This window comes from Maylandia zebra, linkage group LG6 (genome assembly GCF_041146795.1).
Source record: "Maylandia zebra isolate NMK-2024a linkage group LG6, Mzebra_GT3a, whole genome shotgun sequence".
Lineage (NCBI taxonomy): Eukaryota > Metazoa > Chordata > Actinopteri > Cichliformes > Cichlidae > Maylandia > Maylandia zebra.
In genome coordinates this window covers 40,573,354-40,591,703 of record NC_135172.1, presented here as the reverse complement: position 1 = coordinate 40,591,703, position 18,350 = coordinate 40,573,354, and the positions used below count along the sequence as shown (strand labels likewise).

The 18,350-nt window shown below is 41.6% G+C and overlaps 1 protein-coding gene across 2 annotated transcripts; it reads left to right on the top strand.

The window, feature by feature from the left end:
* Positions 1-344: 344 nt before the first annotated feature.
* On the top strand, positions 345-17,593 carry LOC101470747 (E3 ubiquitin/ISG15 ligase TRIM25). Of its 2 annotated transcripts, none has more exons than XM_076885244.1 (10): positions 345-384; positions 4,870-5,488; positions 7,760-7,855; positions 7,969-8,202; positions 10,154-10,322; positions 10,762-10,830; positions 10,928-11,017; positions 12,865-13,002; positions 13,120-13,179; positions 13,263-17,593. In XM_076885244.1, exons 2-10 carry the CDS (start codon positions 4,892-4,894, stop codon positions 13,793-13,795), a joined length of 1,986 nt encoding a protein of 661 aa, XP_076741359.1. In that variant the 5' UTR covers positions 345-384; positions 4,870-4,891; the 3' UTR covers positions 13,796-17,593. The 2 variants fall into 2 exon arrangements, with proteins under 2 accessions (XP_076741359.1, XP_014267436.2); XM_014411950.4 differs by lacking the exon at positions 345-384 and adding an exon at positions 4,471-4,628.
* The last annotated feature ends 757 nt before the right edge of the window (positions 17,594-18,350 follow it).

Here is an 18,350-nt window from a genome sequence, read left to right as displayed (position 1 = left end):
TTTTAAAACAACCCCGGTTGTCAAAATCTCACTTGTTTTATATAGAATTTTACACACATCTCAATGTCATTATTCTCTACCTTAGAAATAGGTTAGACCAAACAAGATAATCGAAACAAATAAACAGGAATAAAATTATTCATCCAATTGACAGACTCGTTTACACAGCTAAATGATTTGAAAAGTAAAACACTGCATATAGTACAACTCAAACGTTACTTTAAAGAAAATAAACAATACTATCAAAAGGAAAAAACCCTTCATTTGGTTGTGCCCAGTGAATCAATCACTGACCTCATGACCTTATATAAACAGGAAGTGCTGGGTTGGCCCCTCCCACACACCTGCTTTGGATATATGACCAGAACAAAGGGACAGACAAAGGTAAGTATAGCCAAAGCAACATAAGCAAACATAATTTACCAGAAATTTACCTGTCAACAGAAGAAGAGTCAAATCACCTGATGGTTAAGTAGTATTTGCTTTAAAAGAATATGCGTGCATGTAATATAATGCTACCACAAACAAACCCGGGATAGTATTTAGAGTAAAGTTACACCAGCAATATCTAAAATAAAGCGTTACGGCCAACTGTGAAATAACATGGGATAAATTATCAAGATGTTTAAGGAACAAGAGGTAAATAAGTTCTACCACTTTTGGATTTTTGGCTTCACAACCCCCCTTCATGGTTCATGCACGTCGAAGTTCAGTTTGCTCTTCGTGGCATTTCATTCCAATGACACAAAATGCCATCATGTGATGGCGTTGCTGGATCCACTGTCCACCCAGTGTGTGATGACCCTCCTACAGGATTGCCCCCGCCCAAGGGAAATACACCGCTCTCAAGGGCACTGCTTCTGAGGTGCTACTCCCTCTCTGATGAAGAGCAGGCTGAGAAACTCCTCTCTCTCGCGCCTGGGTGATGGTACCGCTCTTGAGCTCATGGAGAGCATGCTGTCCTTGCTAGGAACAAATGACGGAGGATTCCTCTTCACCTACCTCTTCCTCTGCCAGCTCCAGTGCGACCTGGCCTTGCCAACTCCCTGCTGCTGGCTGCGAAGGATTACCACTTGCGACTATGGAGCGCCTGGGCATTGTGCAGTGCCTGGGCTTCCCCGTTACAAATGGTGGCCAAATCTGACGGTGGGAGGCGGCCTTATGAGAATTTTCGCCGTCTTAATAACGTCACAGCAAACAATCGCTATCCCATTCCCCACATCCAGGATTTTTCCGTCCATCTTCACGGGACCTTGATTTTTTTTGTAAGATTGATTTAGTACATGGGTATCACCAGGTTCCCATGCGTGCTGAGGATGTCCCCAAAGCCGCCATAATTACTCCGTTTGGCCTTTTTGAGTTTTTGCGCTTGCCTTTCAGCCTGAAAGATGCCACCCAAACGTTTGATGGTCTTGGTCTTGCGCGGGCTGTGTTTCGTTTTTGTATATCTAGATGATATCCCGGCGGCCAGCAGTTCGAAGAGACAGCACACGTCCCATCTGCGTCAGGTTTTTCAGCGCTTGGCTGCATGTGGCCTAATCATTAACCCGTCTAAATGCCAGTTTGGGTTGCCAATTCTAGACTTCCTGGGACACTGTATTTCCGCTGAGAGTGCGGTTCCATTGCCAAAGAAATTTGGGCTGTTCAAGACTTTCTGCTTCCGACATCTATTAAAGCACTGCAGGAATTTTGGGGGATGGGAAATTTTTACAACCATTTTCTCCACAGAGTGGCACACCTGCTGCAGCCGCTATATGGCGCATTGAAGAGTAAAAAGGCTAATGTCTACAAGTGCAAAAAATAGGATGGTTGGTCACCCTACCCCTATGGCCACCCCTATGAAAAAAAATCTGGATGCGCCCCTGCTGCCCGACAGTTTTAAAATTAAAGTGACTGAAGGTGACTAAATAACTGCAAGTGATTAAAAGTGAATAAAGTGTCAGCAGTGTAAGAAGAGTGTAGTTTATGGGTGCGGGAAATGTTCTTATCGGCTGGAGTTAAAAAGCAGAGTGGTTTTGGGGACAAAGGTGGCTCTCCTCCTCTCAGTCCTGCAGGAAATGCAGCGGAGGCGTCGTCCAGAGGGGAGCCATTGAAATGTGGGGTGAAGAATGTGAGTGGGGTTGTTGATGATTTTGGCTGCCTGTCTGAAAACCTGTGCCAGAGTTCTGACAGGCAGGCCAATGATTTTAGAACACACTGATGCAGTGTGCTGCAGTCTGTTCCTGTTCTGGAGGCTGAGGGAGTGGAAACAGCAGGTGATGGACAAGGTCATGATGCTTTCCAGGAAGGCATAGTAGAAAGTCATGATGGGTGTGCTGACTCCAAAGGAGTTGAGTTTCCTAAGAAGGTATAGCTGTTGGTGGCACCTCCTGAGAATCTCCTCTGTGTTGGCAGAGAATTTCAGGAGGTTGTCAAAGATGCTTCCCAGGTATTTGTACTCCTCAACTACCTCCACTGGCTTCCCATGGATGGTGGTGGTGACTGAAGCAGCCAGATCCCTGTGCATACTGGAGAAGGTCACCACCATCTCTTTGGTTTTGCTCACGTTCAATTCAAGTTTAGAGCTGTCACACCACTGTACAAACTCCTGCAGAGCGGGCCCGTGGTGTCATGAGGGGCCTGACAGCAGTGACAGGAGAACTGTGTCGTCAGCATATTTCACCAGGTGACAGTTGGGCTGTGTGGATCTGCAGTCATCGGTGTAGAGGATGAAGAGCAGGGGGGAGAGCTCACAGCCCTGGGGGGAGCCAGTGCAGGTGGAACAGAGACCAGAAAGAGACTTGTTGACCTGAACTTTCTGAGTCCTGTTGGTCAAAAAGTCCAAAATCCACAGGATTAGCTGATCATCCAGGTGAAATCAGGTGGAAAGTTTAGTGGCCAGGATATGAGGCTGCAGAGTGTTGAACGCTGATGAGAAATCTGCAAACCGAAGTCTGGCAGAGGAGTCAGGGAGCTCCAGATGTTTGTGGATGGAGTCCAAGATGAAGATTTTGGCATCATTGACACCTCTGCATGCACGGTAAGCAAACTGGAGTGGGTCCATCAGGGGGTCAATTGCTCTTACGATGTGCTGTTTTATGATCTTCTCCATGGCCTTCATCATCAGGGAGGTGAGGGCCACAGGACGGAGATCATTCAGAGACTTTGGGTTGTTTCTTTTGGGGATGGGGATGACTGTGGAGTGTTTCCACAGCTGGGGGACGGTGTGACTGTCAATTGAGTGTTGAAATAGAATCCAGAACACACTTCCTAGTTGCCCTGCACAGTGCCTCAGAACTCGACTGCTAATGTTGTCAGGGCCGGGTGAGCTCTTCTCCCTGGTCCTCCTGAGGGCTCTCACCACATCTTCAGTCCTGAAGGTGAGTGCAGAGCTGCCAGGTTTGAGTGAGGATCTGAACTCTTTAAGCTGGGCCATGTTGTCCGTCTCAAACCTGGTGTAGAACGCGTTGAGGTCGTCAGGGAGGGAGGAGGGGTTGCTGCCCTCCACCTGGATGGTAACCTGGTATACCACTGGCCACGTCGGTGGTCCGACGCACTTTGTGGCCGATGGGACTGGCCTGAAGTGCCTCTGCGCACCTTACACGCTGACAGTGGCCCATTCATTCGTTTTCATTACTGACACTAGATTGCCCAATCAAACCTCTTAAAAGCCCCTCAAGTGTTGTGAGGGGTCTCTCCCCTCCCTTCGCTGTCCGCTAGTGTGCGCCGTGTAGAAAAAGTTAAGCACGAAAGTGGCCAAAAGGTGGAGTAGTAGGCTGAGAGAAAACAATATAAAAAACCAAAAATAAATGCAGCAAATGTGTAAAATTAAGGACTGCTGCATCAGCTGCGGAGAAATAAGGAAGCGACTGAGGAAGCTGAAATGAACGTGGTGAGAAATTAGATGGAGGGAGAGATTAACAGGATTCAGGCAAAATGAATGGCTACTTTGGTGAAAAGCTAAGTGTAGCTTTTAATTATTGTCACATGCTGCATGACTAACCCAACAACAACTGTACCAACCTGATTTAAACCTGTTTCAATACCAGTTATTTGGCCGCCTGGACCAAAAATGCCACGGCCGATTTTTATTTTTTTATTTTTTGTCTCAGTCCAGCCCTGATGGCATCCTTGTCATATGAGTCAAATCAGAACGATTTCTTTAAACAGCGCTAATAAATAAAACACAGAAATTCTATTTAATGTGTAGCAGTTATTCAATTTATATGATCAACTTAGCTTCAGGTAAAATATTGAATTCATTTTTGCACAAAATGACTTTGTGGATAAACCGGATCACTGATGGTGCTGACACAGCGAATGCTACTAAAAGTCTAAACAATGATGACTGCACACAAAAACAGGGAGAAGCTTTCCTCCTTCCGTTCTTTTGTCATTATCCCTGTTTGCGTGTGACCTGTCACGCACTTCCCTCGTGTGTGTTAGTTTGGTTTCAGGTAGAGAGATTATGTATGTAACTGGTTTCTGCCTGTGGTCCACTGCGTGTGCGCAAGTGCGCTTTTGAGTCACACGTACAGGGTGGGAGGAGTGACTTCCGCAGGAGCTGTGAACTGCGTACAACACGGCAGCGTAAAGTCCGAAGTTGTTTATCCATTTGGACTGAGTGCTGCACACCCAAACGAATCCAGGTAATGACGGATAGTCCGAATATATTTAAGCGACTTTAATTTTGTGATTTATGTAAAAACGTGTCGCGCTTTATATTCAAATATATTATAGCAGGGTGGTTTATATGTTACATTAGCGGATTTTTATTCTTTTAAAAACAAAATTTACCGAATGTATCGAATATTAGGTTCAAGGAAATAACGCGAAAAAATTTACTTTCGTTTTCCGCCTCCTCAAGTCAGTTTCGTTTCTGCCTCACAGGCTCACTCACGTCAGTCCCATCATGGCCGAAGTGGACGAGTCTCAGTTTTCTATCATGAGTCTGGAGGATGAGCTGACCTGCAGCATCTGTCTGAGCACCTTTGACTGTCCGGTGACCATCCCCTGCGGACACAACTTCTGCCAGGACTGCCTGCTCGCCACATGGAAGGAGTCGTACAGCTGCCCTCAGTGTCGGACCCTGTTCGCCACCAGACCCGAGCTGAAGAAAAACACGGTCCTCACCGCCGTCGTGGAGACCTTTAAAGTGAGATCGAGCAAGAACGAACCCAACCTGACTGTAGAGGAGAGCCAAGTGAAGAAAAAGGAGATCCTCCGCTGTGATACCTGCATGGAAGCAGAGGCGTCGAAGACCTGCCTCACCTGCATGGCGTCTTACTGTGAGGAGCACCTGCGCCCTCACCGGGAAAATCCTATTTTCCGTCTGCACAGCTTGAGCGAGCCTGTCGGGGACCTGTTGGAGCGCATCTGCCCCGACCACCACAAGCTGATGGAGCTCTTCTGCACCCAGCATGATCGGCCAATCTGCAGCTTCTGCCTCCAGCAGGTCCACAAAGGATGTTCCTTCACAACCCCTGATGAACAAAGGAGCCGGAAAGAGGTGTGTGTTTGTCAGTATTCACCTGAGAAGTTTAAAGAGCCACATCTAAACAAAGATGGGTTTATTTTTCCTGTTAAAACATAATTATGTCTTAGTTTCTGTATTTTCATCAGGATGGCTAGCCTGAGTTTCACGTACTTGAGAAAAGTGGTAGATGCCATGGATGAGTAGTTGTTCCAGTTCCACTTTTCAATCCATCAATCAAAATTTATTTATATAGCACATTTAAAAACAACAGTTTTGATCAAAGTGCGTCACAAGTTAGGAAATAAATAAAATAAGACAAAATTACCAAACAATACAAGACGAGACAAACATAGAAACCAACCAAATGATAATCAAACTATTTTACGTCAGAGCCAGAGTAAAAAGATGGGTCTTTAAACGAGATTTAAAAGACTGAACAGTCTCAGAAGAGCGAATGGCAATCGGGAGGTTGTTCCACAGTCTAGGAGCTGCAATAGACTGGACTTTTGTCCAGTACCTGGATACAGTCTATGGATGTAGCTATCATGACATCTCCCACTATTTATAAGAGTCCTGCAAAGCCTCAAGCTGTGTAGTTTTCCAGATGTCACAGATCTAGTTAATTAACTGAAACACGGATGATTATTGAATAACATATGCCTAGCCTGATTCATCCTCCTTTCTGACAGCAAATAGGACCATAATTCACAAAATGAGCATCATATTTTATTCATTAAGAGCTCAAACTAGCAATTTAGACCAGTGACCAGTAAAATGTGTACTGAGCTGAAGTAAGCTTCAGCTTGGTACTCAGTTGTAATGGAAAACGACTGAAATCAAGTAGAGTAAAGTTGAGTCGAGGCGAGTAGGTTCTAATGGAAAAGAGATGTTAGACATGGCCTTTACTTTTCAGACATGGAAGCTACGTCCATCTTTTAACTCAGTTGTAGCAGTGCCTTGTGGACAACTCAGAACAGATCTTTGCATTCACCCACGCAGATCCTCAAATAGTATAGGGCCTACAAACCGCACTCTACAACCTGATGAGGTCGAGTAGTCATTCCTACGTTTTGAATGTCCGTTTGGAGGCTCAGAAGGATCCATACATAATTGCTACATCATAGTGTGGCATTTCACAGAAACACAGGTGTTTGCACAGAGCCTTACGTTTACCTAAGAGACAAAATTGATGAACCTTAGTAGTCCTTGCACAACTGCAGATGCAGAAACTAAGGCTACGTTCACACTGCAGGTCTTGATGCTCAATTCCGATTTTTTTTTGATCAAATCCGATTTATTTTTTTATTTTTTTAATTTTTTTGTCTGCTTGTTCACACTACAAATAAAATGCGACAGCAAACGCTCTCTAGTGTGAACGCTCAAAGCGGCCCGCATGCGCAAAAGAAGACTTCACACACAACGCGCTCTGTTTAGACCCAGACCAAACAATATTGTTTGACTGATGGCCCTTAATATAAAGACTTCGGACTTTACGTTTCCCAATTTTTGCTTTAAGTTATTTTGTTATTTACATAATAATGTAAATAACCTAATAATGATCCTTATTGCTGTTTTAGAGGAGTGGTGCTTCAAAGGATAGTTGCAGATTTCTGTCAGAATCTGCAGATTATACAGTACAAATAAAATGTTCACGTTGTCTTCCCAACAGTTTCACTGGATGGCCAGGAAGCGTTCGCGATGTCTTCTCTGGTGCTAATAATTGGCGTCTGTCTTGTGTCGGTGACGTAAAAGACAGATTTAATGACCGTTCAAACAGCAGTCGCTTTCTAAAACATCGGATATGTATCGGATTCAGTACCACATACGAAAGTGACCCAGATCGGATTTGAAAATATCGTATTTGTGCCGTTCACACTGTCACACCATTATCGGATATGGGTCGCATAGGGTCAAAAAAATCGGATTTGATGCGCTTTCGCCTGCAGTGTGAACGTAGCCTAATACTGGCAGGTGTCTCACAGTTTGAGAACTGCTTTAAAATATGAATGAGTGGAATTCCTTTTTAGCTGCTCACAGCTTTAAAATTTTGGGTTGCACGTCTGTTATCTTTCGATATTGGTTATGCTGTCATTAGAATATCTGAATTATGAAAAGAGAGACTTGATAACCTGAGTATAACCATAGCATCCATTTAGGAGTTTACCCTCATTGTGAAGCCAGAAAGCCAAGGTTACGGCCAAAGTTATCACTTATGCCAACAAATTTTTTTTTTTAATTTATTTATTTTTTTTGTAAAGAGACAGGGCTAAAGTAAGTGACTGTATCATGTTTCCCTCTTTGCAGTCTGACCTGAGGAGCAATTTGGGTTTGCTAGATGGGAAGATTGTGAAAAATGAGACCATCATATTTGAAATGAAGGACATGCAGAACAAGCTAAAGGTAAGACTTCTCATAAGCAAAAACAAAGATGAGGCTAAAGGAACATTTTGTATTACTTTGAATTATTTCTTTGCTGATCCAGTTATGAATGTTTTCTCACTCCTGTCCTCCAGGACTTGGCGACCAGCAGGAAGAGAGCTTTGACAGCTGAGTATCAGCAGATGAAGGAGATGTTGGTCCAAGATGAGCGCGAAGCTCTGAACGCAGTGGACCGAGAGGTGGAAACTGGTCAGACCAAACTCAGAGTTCTTATGAAGAAGTTTGGTGACAACGTTGACAACATGACGAAAGCTAAAGAAGAAATCCACAGCCTGCTGAGTCGCTCTCAAACCCAGGCCTTCCTGCAGGTGGGACGTCTGTGATTGTTAATTCATACAGCTGCTAGTAATGATAACATACTAACACATGATAAAAAGTGAGTAATGGTTCTAAAACAGACCTGAATCACGATAAAAGCAGCCGCACCCTCATGTTGCCTTTCCCCTTCCTGCAGTGTGAGCCGTAATTTACAAAGTGAACAGCATGTTCATTTTGCTTGGCAAAGTATAAGAATACCAACTTGACCCATTCAATCGTAGACTGATATCAGGGTCTGGCCCTCTACTAGTTAAATGTTCTGTGTGGAAAATTGCTGGAAGAATTTCAAACACCCCACTTACTTTGATGACGAATGGCTTTTGTTTCCAAGGAACAGAGGGGGTAACGAATAAGGTCCATGGTGATGTTGGCCAAGAATTTCATAGTCGGTGTGTGTCTCGAATCTAAAATGCCAAGCAAACCACATTTCAGAACCTTGGACCTTGATGTTTGAGTTTTATTGCTTGAAAATGGGTGAAATGTATCAAATGGGAATTTTAAAAAAAGTTGACCGTTTCCCTATGACCCCAAAAAAATAGCAAAAATTCAAAGAAGAATTCCTTGGCTATCATAACTCTAATCGCTTCCCCTCTGTTTTGGAGAACCAACCATTGCCTTTATTATGAAAAGCTTTGATAGTTTTTTTTTTTTTTCCTAAACATGTTAGAATATTTCAGGCTCCTTGAGCTCCCTAAACGGCACTTACGACCTTTAGGCCACAGATCTGTCGGGCTTATGGGGCTAGGTCAGTTTTAAATGAGGTAGTGTTTTAAATGTTGGGTGGCAGCACACCCAACATCGGTTATGGATAGACACTTTAAACAAGAAGTTAGGGTTAGGTCAAGCTGTTGGGTTGGCTTTAAATGCCATTGTTGGTTCGGGTTGGACACCAAACCCAACCTGTTGAAGGTCAGGTTAAACAATTGGGTCACATAATTGAGTTTTGTAAGCTAGGTTTGGGTACAAAGCCTAGGTGACTGGGCTTAGGTTCAGAGTCGGCAGCAGACCATTTAAACTTGAGGGGCAACTAACTGTAAACAGGAGAGTATTTGGCTTACGTCTCTCTGCTGTTCCAACCAAAAACAACCATATACACCTAATATACTCACAGAGAAATGTAACCACCCAAAATGATAAAAGCCCCAACCAGTCAGGGCACATAGTTGCCCCTCCTTGAGCCTGCTTCTGGCGTAGGGTTCTTCCTGTTAAAAGGGAGTTTTACTTTCCCACAGTCACAGAGTTGTTGGAGTTTTCTCTGCTTTATTTTAGTGTCCTAACCTTACAATATAAAGCACATTGAAGCAAATGTTTTTGTGATCTGGTGCGATATAAATAAAACACTCCCTATATATGTTTTATTCAGCGAGACTCGAAACTAGCAAATGAGGTCCTACAATCAGCAGTAAAGCATTTAGAACCAAACTCGTTAAAAGTCAGAGGAGTCTCCGCTTGCTAGGCATTGTCAGCAACGTCTAATCAATATATTGCATGTAAATAGTATTGTTTGGGGATGATGGCTGCCCCCACCTGAGCCTGGTTCTGCTGGAGGTTCCTGTTAAAAGGGAGTTTTTCCTTCCCACTGTCACCACCTGCTCATAGGGGGTCGTTTGATTGTTGTGGGTTTCTCTGTATTATTGTAGGGTCTTTATGTTGCAACATAAAGCCCCATGAGTCAACTGTATTTTGGATTTGGTGCTATATAAGTCAAATATAATTTAATTCTAAACAATTGTTGTTCTCTAACAGAGATGTGATTTCTGATTTTATGATAGTTGTGTTAGAGGGATATTTTAACACAACCATCACAAAAACCCCACATGTGTACACATAGATGTTTGTTTATTATAAATGTATTACATCACATAGTAGTTTATTACATTTTGTAAAAGGGGATATGATTATCTTGACTGAGCGTACAACATTGTGTTCCTCTCTTCTCAGGCACCATTTAACCTCCCCCAAGCTATTAACTTTGAGCCTTACTCTCCTAAAATCAGCCTGGACTCCAAGAAGGTTTTGGCATCACAGGCCTTTGCTGCTGCCCTGAAGCAGCATCTGACAGAGATCTTCAAACAGCCCGTCGAGAGCCGACTACCATTAAATACACCAGGTGAGTGCATGGACCCGTTTTGTCTGACGTTTTAAAGTTTAAGGTTCATTGAGGAAGTTTAGTGAAGATGGTGTCCAATTTTGTTGCAGAAGTTAACCCTGATATTTTGGCAGCTGGTGAGTTGTTTCATGTGGGGACCAATGAAAACAGGATTCCAATCAAACTGCTCAAAAATTTAAGGGAACACTTAAATCGTGTATCGGATCTTGTTGAAGGAAAATTTCAAGTTGAACATCTTTACTGAGAGCAGGATAAAAATCACACCAACTATCAAGGCAGTTAATATTGTTCAAGTGTTCCCTTAATTTTTTTCTGAACAGTATATTTTGAAAATACTCAAATTGATACCGCGTTCTGTGGTCGAGGTTGAATACATTAAGTGTTGATAAAGAGTCAATACTGTAATGACTCAATGTTCATGCTTTCATTGAAAAACCAGGTTCAGCCTACACTACTCTGTGGTCTACAGTGGGGTCTCCACTGGGCTCCGGAAATTTATTGGAATATGGTAAGTCAATTCATCTGTCCAGTACCAGGTTTATAAAACAAGATTTTTATAACCGGTCAAGCATAAATGTCTGTTCTTTTATTTACTGCTTCTTCAGAGGTGGAGTCCAGTCCAGGTCACCTTAAACTCCCCAGGTCTCACAGTCCAGGTCCTCAGGCCAAAACAGCCCAGAAGAAAAAGACTCCAAGTATGAAACTGCTTTAATTTTCATTTTGTGTTGCCGTCTTGTGGTTGAACTATATTGTCGATACTGAGCACATAATGATATGTTTGTGGAGATTTTTCATTATTTTAGTTGTATGGTCATGCAGTTTTTTAATGAACTACAGGTGTACAGGAAATGACTTTAGCCTCTGCATTTACTGATGTGACTTGTACAGTACCACCATTAATAATGATAAATTATTCAGACATTTTATATTCATGCATTATTTGTAATTTAACTCATAGTTCAAAGAATTTAGTTAATTCACTTCATGAAATCAGTCCAGATTTGTAGTGTTTGATAAGGAAAAATGTCATCTTCCATTTAATTGGCACAGCAACTCAAAAACCAGCAAAATGTCTATAAATGTTATTCATATCTAATAAGACTAAAATAGATTTTATTGTAATCCTAAATTCTGTTATAATTTGTTTTTACTTCTGTGATTTGCAGTCAGCACAGAGGGCTGTCAAAGTCTCTTATTGTGAAAGGCAATGACAGGAAGAAGCACTTTTATTGCACAGAAATGGGTTTCTGGTATGGGTCAGGCAACAGCCATTAAAGTATTCCTCTACATCAGTGATTCCCAGAGTGTGGGCTGGGACCCCCTGGTGGGCTGCAAGAAAATGTAATCCCATTACATTAGAAAATGTATTGTGTGACCCAGTGGCACTTGGGTTGCACATTGACCTTTACACTTTGCGTATGACTGCGTGGCATTATCAATTTATAGCCAACAGCCTGTGTTGTTTATGGTTATTGGGTTTTTTTTAATAGCATTTTTTAGTAAATACATCTCTTTATCTATATTTAGCATTATCTTATCTTGGGGCAGCACGGTGGAACAGTGGTTAGCACTGTTGCCGCACAGCAAGAAGGTCCTGAGTTAAATTCCACCGTCAGGCTGGGGTATTTCTGTGTAGAGTTCGCATGTTCTCCCCATGGTTGCGTGGTACTCCGTGGACTCCATCAAAGACACGCAGTTTGTGGGGATAGATTAATTGATTAATCTAAATTGCCCATAGATGTGAATGTCGGAGTGATTGTGAGCGCGAATGGTTGTCTGTCCCTGTGTGTTGGCCCTGCGACAGACTGGCGACCTGTCCAGGGTGTACCCTGCCTCTCGCCCTATGAAAGCTGGGATAGGCTCCAGCAACGCTGTAAAGGATAAGCGAATGATGGATGGATCTCTTTATCTTGTATTTTGATCAGAGTGAAAATTTAGATTGAGTGGGAAAGATGGGATTTTCTTGTTTTTAAGTTGGCTGCAGAACTCTTGACTTTGGGAATGGCTGTTCTACATGTTTGCTTCACATTTGTACTGCGCTTAATTTGAAGCTCCTCTCTAAATGAATGGGAGCAGTTCCATACTGTAAATTTGTTAGTCAACAGGATAAAAAAAAACAAACTCCCACATATTTGGAATCATCATTCATTTCTGATTTAAAAAAAACCTTTAAAATATTTATACTTGTAATTTAATATTTGTACTTTCTTCTGTGCACATGCAGCTGTCTGCAGCTTCATTAGTGGCTCATTTCAGAATGCTGATGTCTGACTCACCCACTGAGCACACAGAAAGCTGAGGCAAAATATGCTTTCCTATATCATTACAATAAAAAGCAGATATACCTGATATCACTGTTTACATGGGTGAAACTACACAAATGGCTCACTTGCTTCCTGGTTTGACTCTTGAATGAGGGGGGACAAAAGACCGTCGTTGCTGTTACAAAATCCTCCCACAAATTTGAGGTCCATGCCGAGTTTGTCTCTTAAATCTGATATATGCACATTCAATTTTATAACTACTTCTCTTGTTTTTCTAGAACCCAAACCAAAAAATCCTCAGACCACTGGGGACGGTATGGGTGATAAAAATACTGGCCGTTCAATGGAAAACCTGTTGGAGTTTGGAGGGAAACCCAGAGGCCGTACTCCTGCAGCTGAACCTAAACAGAAACCAGGTAAACATCAGATTTTTGCGTTTTATGCTAAACCTTGCTTAAAGCTCAGAAATGGACTAGTTTATGGGAGCCTGTTCCTGTTGTTTGAGATCTAATCGCATTTGTCTTTAATTGTAGAAACTACAGATATTCCCCCAGACATAAGCACAGCTGAAAAGAGAAGTGAACTACTGAAATGTAAGTGTAGCAGGTGTCTTTCCATCATGTGGTAACAGCAGCTGTGGCTGTTGTGAAATGATCTTTCTTTTTGTCCGTTCCAGATGGCACAGTACTCACCTTCAATCAAAGGACCGCCCATAAACGCATCGCGCTGACTGAGAACTTCACTAAGGCCTCGGTGTCAGACGATCACATAAACTACCCCGACTGCCCCGAACGCTTTGCTGTCTGCTCCCAGGTGCTCGCCTCCAAGGGTTTCTCTACAGGGCGCCATTACTGGGAAGTGCGACTGAGCAGCAGTAACTTCGTTGGCATAGGCTTGGCTTACAACAGCATCGACCGCAAAGGCCCCACCAGTCGACTGGGCCGCAACGCCCAGTCCTGGTGCGTCGAGTGGTTTAATGTCAAGTTGTCAGTCTGGCATAACAGCAGCGAGACCGTGCTTGCTAATCCAAATCCAAAGCGCGTAGGCGTGCTGTTGGATTGCGAGGCCGGCACTGCTACATTCTACAACGTGGCTGACAGGGCGTATCCCTTCCACTCCTTCATGTTCCCCTTCGCTCAGGCTGTCTATCCAGCCTTCTGGATTTTCTCGAGTGGCTCCTTCATTACTTTGTGCAAGCTGCAGCAATGAGTTTGCAGTCAGCTAGTCGGCTCTTTGTTAAAGGTGCCCAGTGGAGTTTTCTTGTAAACACGTAACTTATTGTCACTATGTAACTATACGTAACTGTAGAATATTCATTAAATTTTTTTTAGGTCTAAAAGTGCAGGAAAGAAATTTTGCAAAGCTAATTTATTAAAATGCATTATGTAATTAACAAGGTAATTATTATGGTTAACAAGCTGCCTTCTACTTAACTGCATGTGTAGGTGTTGGTCGCTGCATTTTTTTTTTTTTTTTTTTTTTTTTTTTTTTTTTTGCTTGTTGGATTCATGAACTGGTTCAGTAAATAACCATGAAACTAAATTGAGGCATTATAAATCCTATGCATCAGTGCTGACAGTAGTTAGAAGCTCCACAGGGCACCTTTAATCAATCGCTCGTTATTACAGACTTAATCTACATAAAATTATATACAATTATTTAAATGGAGGAACAAAAAAGATTGATTAGAAAAAGTAATTAGTTAGCAATAATTTTTGAATGTTTTAAACACCAAAAAGTTGAACCACGATATTTTTCACATCAGGACCGATTATAGCTGCTGTCTGGGAACTATTTGTTCAGCTGTTGTTGAAGAGGAAAATGTTGTCTTTACACAACTGATCAGCATCTTTATTGACATTTGATCAGGTTAAATATCACTGTCTCATAGAGATTTCTGTTACTGCTTTTCATGTACATCAGAGGTGTCAAACATGAGGCCCGTGGGCTAGGATCGGCCAAACAAAGATTCCAAACTGGCCCACTTTGGAAAATGTGAAGAAGGGCAAACATTTTGGACTCTTAACTGTATTTTCATAGATTTTACAGCTTTTGCTGCGGGTATAGACCTTCCCCATGCCGATTCATCTACATCAAAGTACATGGGTAACTGATAGACATGAATAGAAATGTCACAGTCTACTATAGAAATGTGATTATTTTTACAATGGGTCCACATTAAAAAAATTTTTTCTGTGAATTAATAAAAATATTCTGTTTTATAATTACAGTCTGGGCAGTGAGCAATGAGCGCCTTCCTGTGATTATACACATTTATTAATTTTCATTTTAAGCCCGGAGACATGCTGACAGATTTCTGTTGTTTGCTACAGCAGGACTTCCTTATGATGTAGAAAAAGAGATGTGCTTTTGAAACTGCATCTTTATACTGACAGAACTGGGAGTTTCACTGGTTCAGCCCACTTAAGATCAAAGTGGTCTGTATGTGGCTCACAGTGGGAAATGAGTTTGACATTCCTGATGTACGATAAGCAGAACTGTTGCTCTAGTTGCCAAATCTTGGGGCTATTTCCAACTTTTTTTGAACCTCTGACCGCCCCATGACCATCCACCCGTTTACAATAACGATGACATTGCCACAGCACGTAATGTTAATGCCTAAGTTAGGCAGCAAAGCATTCTTGTTGCAATCAGTGCTGTTAATGCACTCTCTTGCTACTGAGTGATAATTTCTTGGTGGTATTTGAGGGTAATAAAACGTTCAGCTACACGTGTGCATCCAAATACTTGCTGTGCAATGCGTGTAGCTGTACTTGCCGATCTCAAAATGGCAAGTGGGAGAACAGAAATGCTCGATTTGAGACGCAGAATGTGAATGTCCTGATTAGTAGTGCTTTCTGCTAATAATGTCTGTAAGATCTGAGGAATATATGGCAGCGGTTTCTCGGTCCTGTCTGACAGTACTAGTAGACAGAGTTACGCAAACAACCGAAGTGGGTATCAAGAGTTAATAGCATGTCATATCTGATGTTATTAACTTTTATTATCTGTGCTGGATGTGATATTCAGCAGCTGATTCATTTAAATGAATTTGTCTCAAAACGCAGGTAATGCACTATATCCTGTATTTTTCTAGTGACTGTGAAGCAAATATGTGTTCAAGTCACTTTAAGAAAAGTATTTAAAAACAAAGTTTGCTTTTAAAACTGCATCAAGTCAAAATGAAATGTCTTGGTGTCGAGAGAAAGCAGGATAGAAAAAAACATCAGACCTAAACTCAAAAGATAAAAACCATATAAATGTATGTTGTTTTTTTTAATGTATACAATAATTTCACTTTCAATGGTGTCAGGGTTTCCTTGTGGTGTTTTTATTTTTCGGAGAGTTTATTTATTTCCTGCTTTTTCTGCAGTTCTTGCAGAACACACACATACAGTGTGTGTCCTGTGCAGGTTATGTATCGTGCACTGTTGAACAGATGTGACTACAGCTGGATCAAGCAGGGAGTCTACCTGTGAAGCACATGTTTGCGTAGTGTTTCGATATCAATTCTGCATGTGGAGACTTTGTTTTAGAGTGTGGGAACTGAGGTTCTAAGACTGGGTGATGCAGCGGTTTTTCATGATATGAACAATGTGTGGTGACTTTAAAGATTTGCCTCAGCGTTACGTTACAAAAATGCTCAAATCTGTCCAAACTGTAAACGAAGAAATTATTTGTAAATACCTGACATCTGAAGATTGATATGAAGCTAGAGTGACTTCCATTTGTCAGTTTCTAAAATATGTTTCTGTGACATGATTGGCTGCTTAATGTGCACAAGCACCGCACATGTCATGGAAATTTTATCAGCATAAGAGAATCTATGCTGTAGCTTGTATCACCCAGCTCCAAATGCTCACTTCTTTCAACTGATGGGAACAGAAGCCATGTTTCCTCTGTTTTCATCATGTTCTGAAAGTCTCTCTCCTCTTTTGTATTTGGGTTGTTTTTATGGCAAGAGTCACCGATTATCTGCAGCTGATCAGATCCTGGATTTGATCTTGGGATATGATGCTTGCATGGGATGCCCCATAGAAATAAAATGCTATACACGTTTTTCTATGGTAGGCATACTAAACTAACAAGCCATCAGAAAACCTTGTTGGCTTTAAAAAGGTGGAGGAAATGTAGCAAAACGTACGGTTTCAAAGGGGTAAATTATTTGTTGTAGCAAAGTTTACTCCGGCCTGTAAGAACAACGACTCTCTTCCTGATGTGGCATACTCCAGTCCACCAGGTGTTAAAGTGTTTAATATAGTGATCACTTTAAGAGTCAGACGTGCATCTTATAGAAATGAGACTAAGTGTTGAACATCTTCGGTGTGCTTTAACAGTGAAGTTTGTGGTTCAGTCACAGCTCCTAACTTTGTTCTTTTTGACAAAGTTGGACAAACTTTACTATATTTAAAAGGTTCAAAAGACACTTTTGTTCAGACTGAGTGATAAGCGAGGAAAGGTTCACACAAACAGTGTGCAATCCATAAACTAAGTATAATTTTAGGTTGTACACTGATATTGGTGTACTGGATCTGATCCTGTGTGGTGCAATCAGCTTATCACAGTGGAGAAAGCATAGAAGGGTTTAAGAAACTATCAATACCTTTCCTGGACCGTGGTGACACTTGTGTACTCTTACTACCTTACGTTGAAATCACATAATAGTGGTGTATACAATTAATCAAAACATTTTTTTTTAACTTCCTGTAGTACTTTTCGAGTTTAAGCAGACTCCAGGACTGAGATGATTTGTTCTGTGTAAATTAGTGAATGTCAGCTTAACTGTAGTCTTTGCATCACACAGAAGTGTAGCAGTACGTGTGTTTCTGTAACGCTTCAGTGGTTAACCATCTTGTGCTCTTACTGTCTTTGAAAAAGTGCTTGTTAGTACATTATATTTAAGGTGTTCATGCTGTATTCTCTTGGATTGCTATATTGCATAATCAAAAACTGCATTGCAAGTTAACCAGTGAATATTGCTAATAAAGGGTTTTTCTGATTCTCAAATGGCTTTGTTTCTTTTAAAGACACTTTAAGCCAAATAAGATGCAGGTCAAAGAATTTTGCTCTTTTGCTGCCACATATCGACATCACCCGCCCACATCTCATGTCTAGTTCAGATGTTAGACCTGAGGCTGCCAGGAAGAGCAGCTGATTAATGCTGCCCTGTTATGGATGCCAGACTGGATTATATGGCGCTGATTAAGGCAAAGTTCTGACAACAGCTGCTTTTTTTGCACAATGTATATAAATGTGAATTTTACAAATTTTAAATAATATTTTTAAGACATTTAGACAGAGAATTATCTTCAGTTTGGATATCCACTTTGTCATAACGCAATCTTTCCCTTTCCTGTCATGATTTTCATAACTAACCTTTATAAATATTATTAAACACTATTATTTGTCTATTGTCACCTTGAATACTTCTCAAATGTATTTAAGCTGCTGTTTAATTGATCCTGTTATTCATTATAAACACTCTCAACCTGTGTTATATATTCTTTACCTGCCTAGTAGCTCCATATCCAACATCCTTTATCCAATATACACCATCCTTCCTCTGACACACACGCTTATCTCTCTAACTTTGACTACAAAACACTCAACCTCAGCTGTCTCGCTGATGTATTAATTACTAATCCTTCAGTTGTGCTCACGCAAACTTAAAATCTTAGCATCTTCACCTCTGCCACCTTCGGCTTATCTTTTTTTGTCAGTGCCACTGTTTCCAGCCCAGACCCATCACTGCAGGTCTCACTAC

Bases quoted from the DNA above. Each gene is read 5' to 3' on its own strand.
- LOC101470747 (XM_076885244.1), top strand. From the start codon at position 4,892: ATGGCCGAAGTGGACGAGTCTCAGTTTTCTATCATGAGTCTGGAGGAT. The intron at 10,831-10,927 runs GTAAGTCAATTC...CTGCTTCTTCAG, and splicing joins CGGAAATTTATTGGAATATG to AGGTGGAGTCCAGTCCAGGT. The intron at 11,018-12,864 runs GTATGAAACTGC...TTGTTTTTCTAG, and splicing joins CCAGAAGAAAAAGACTCCAA to AACCCAAACCAAAAAATCCT.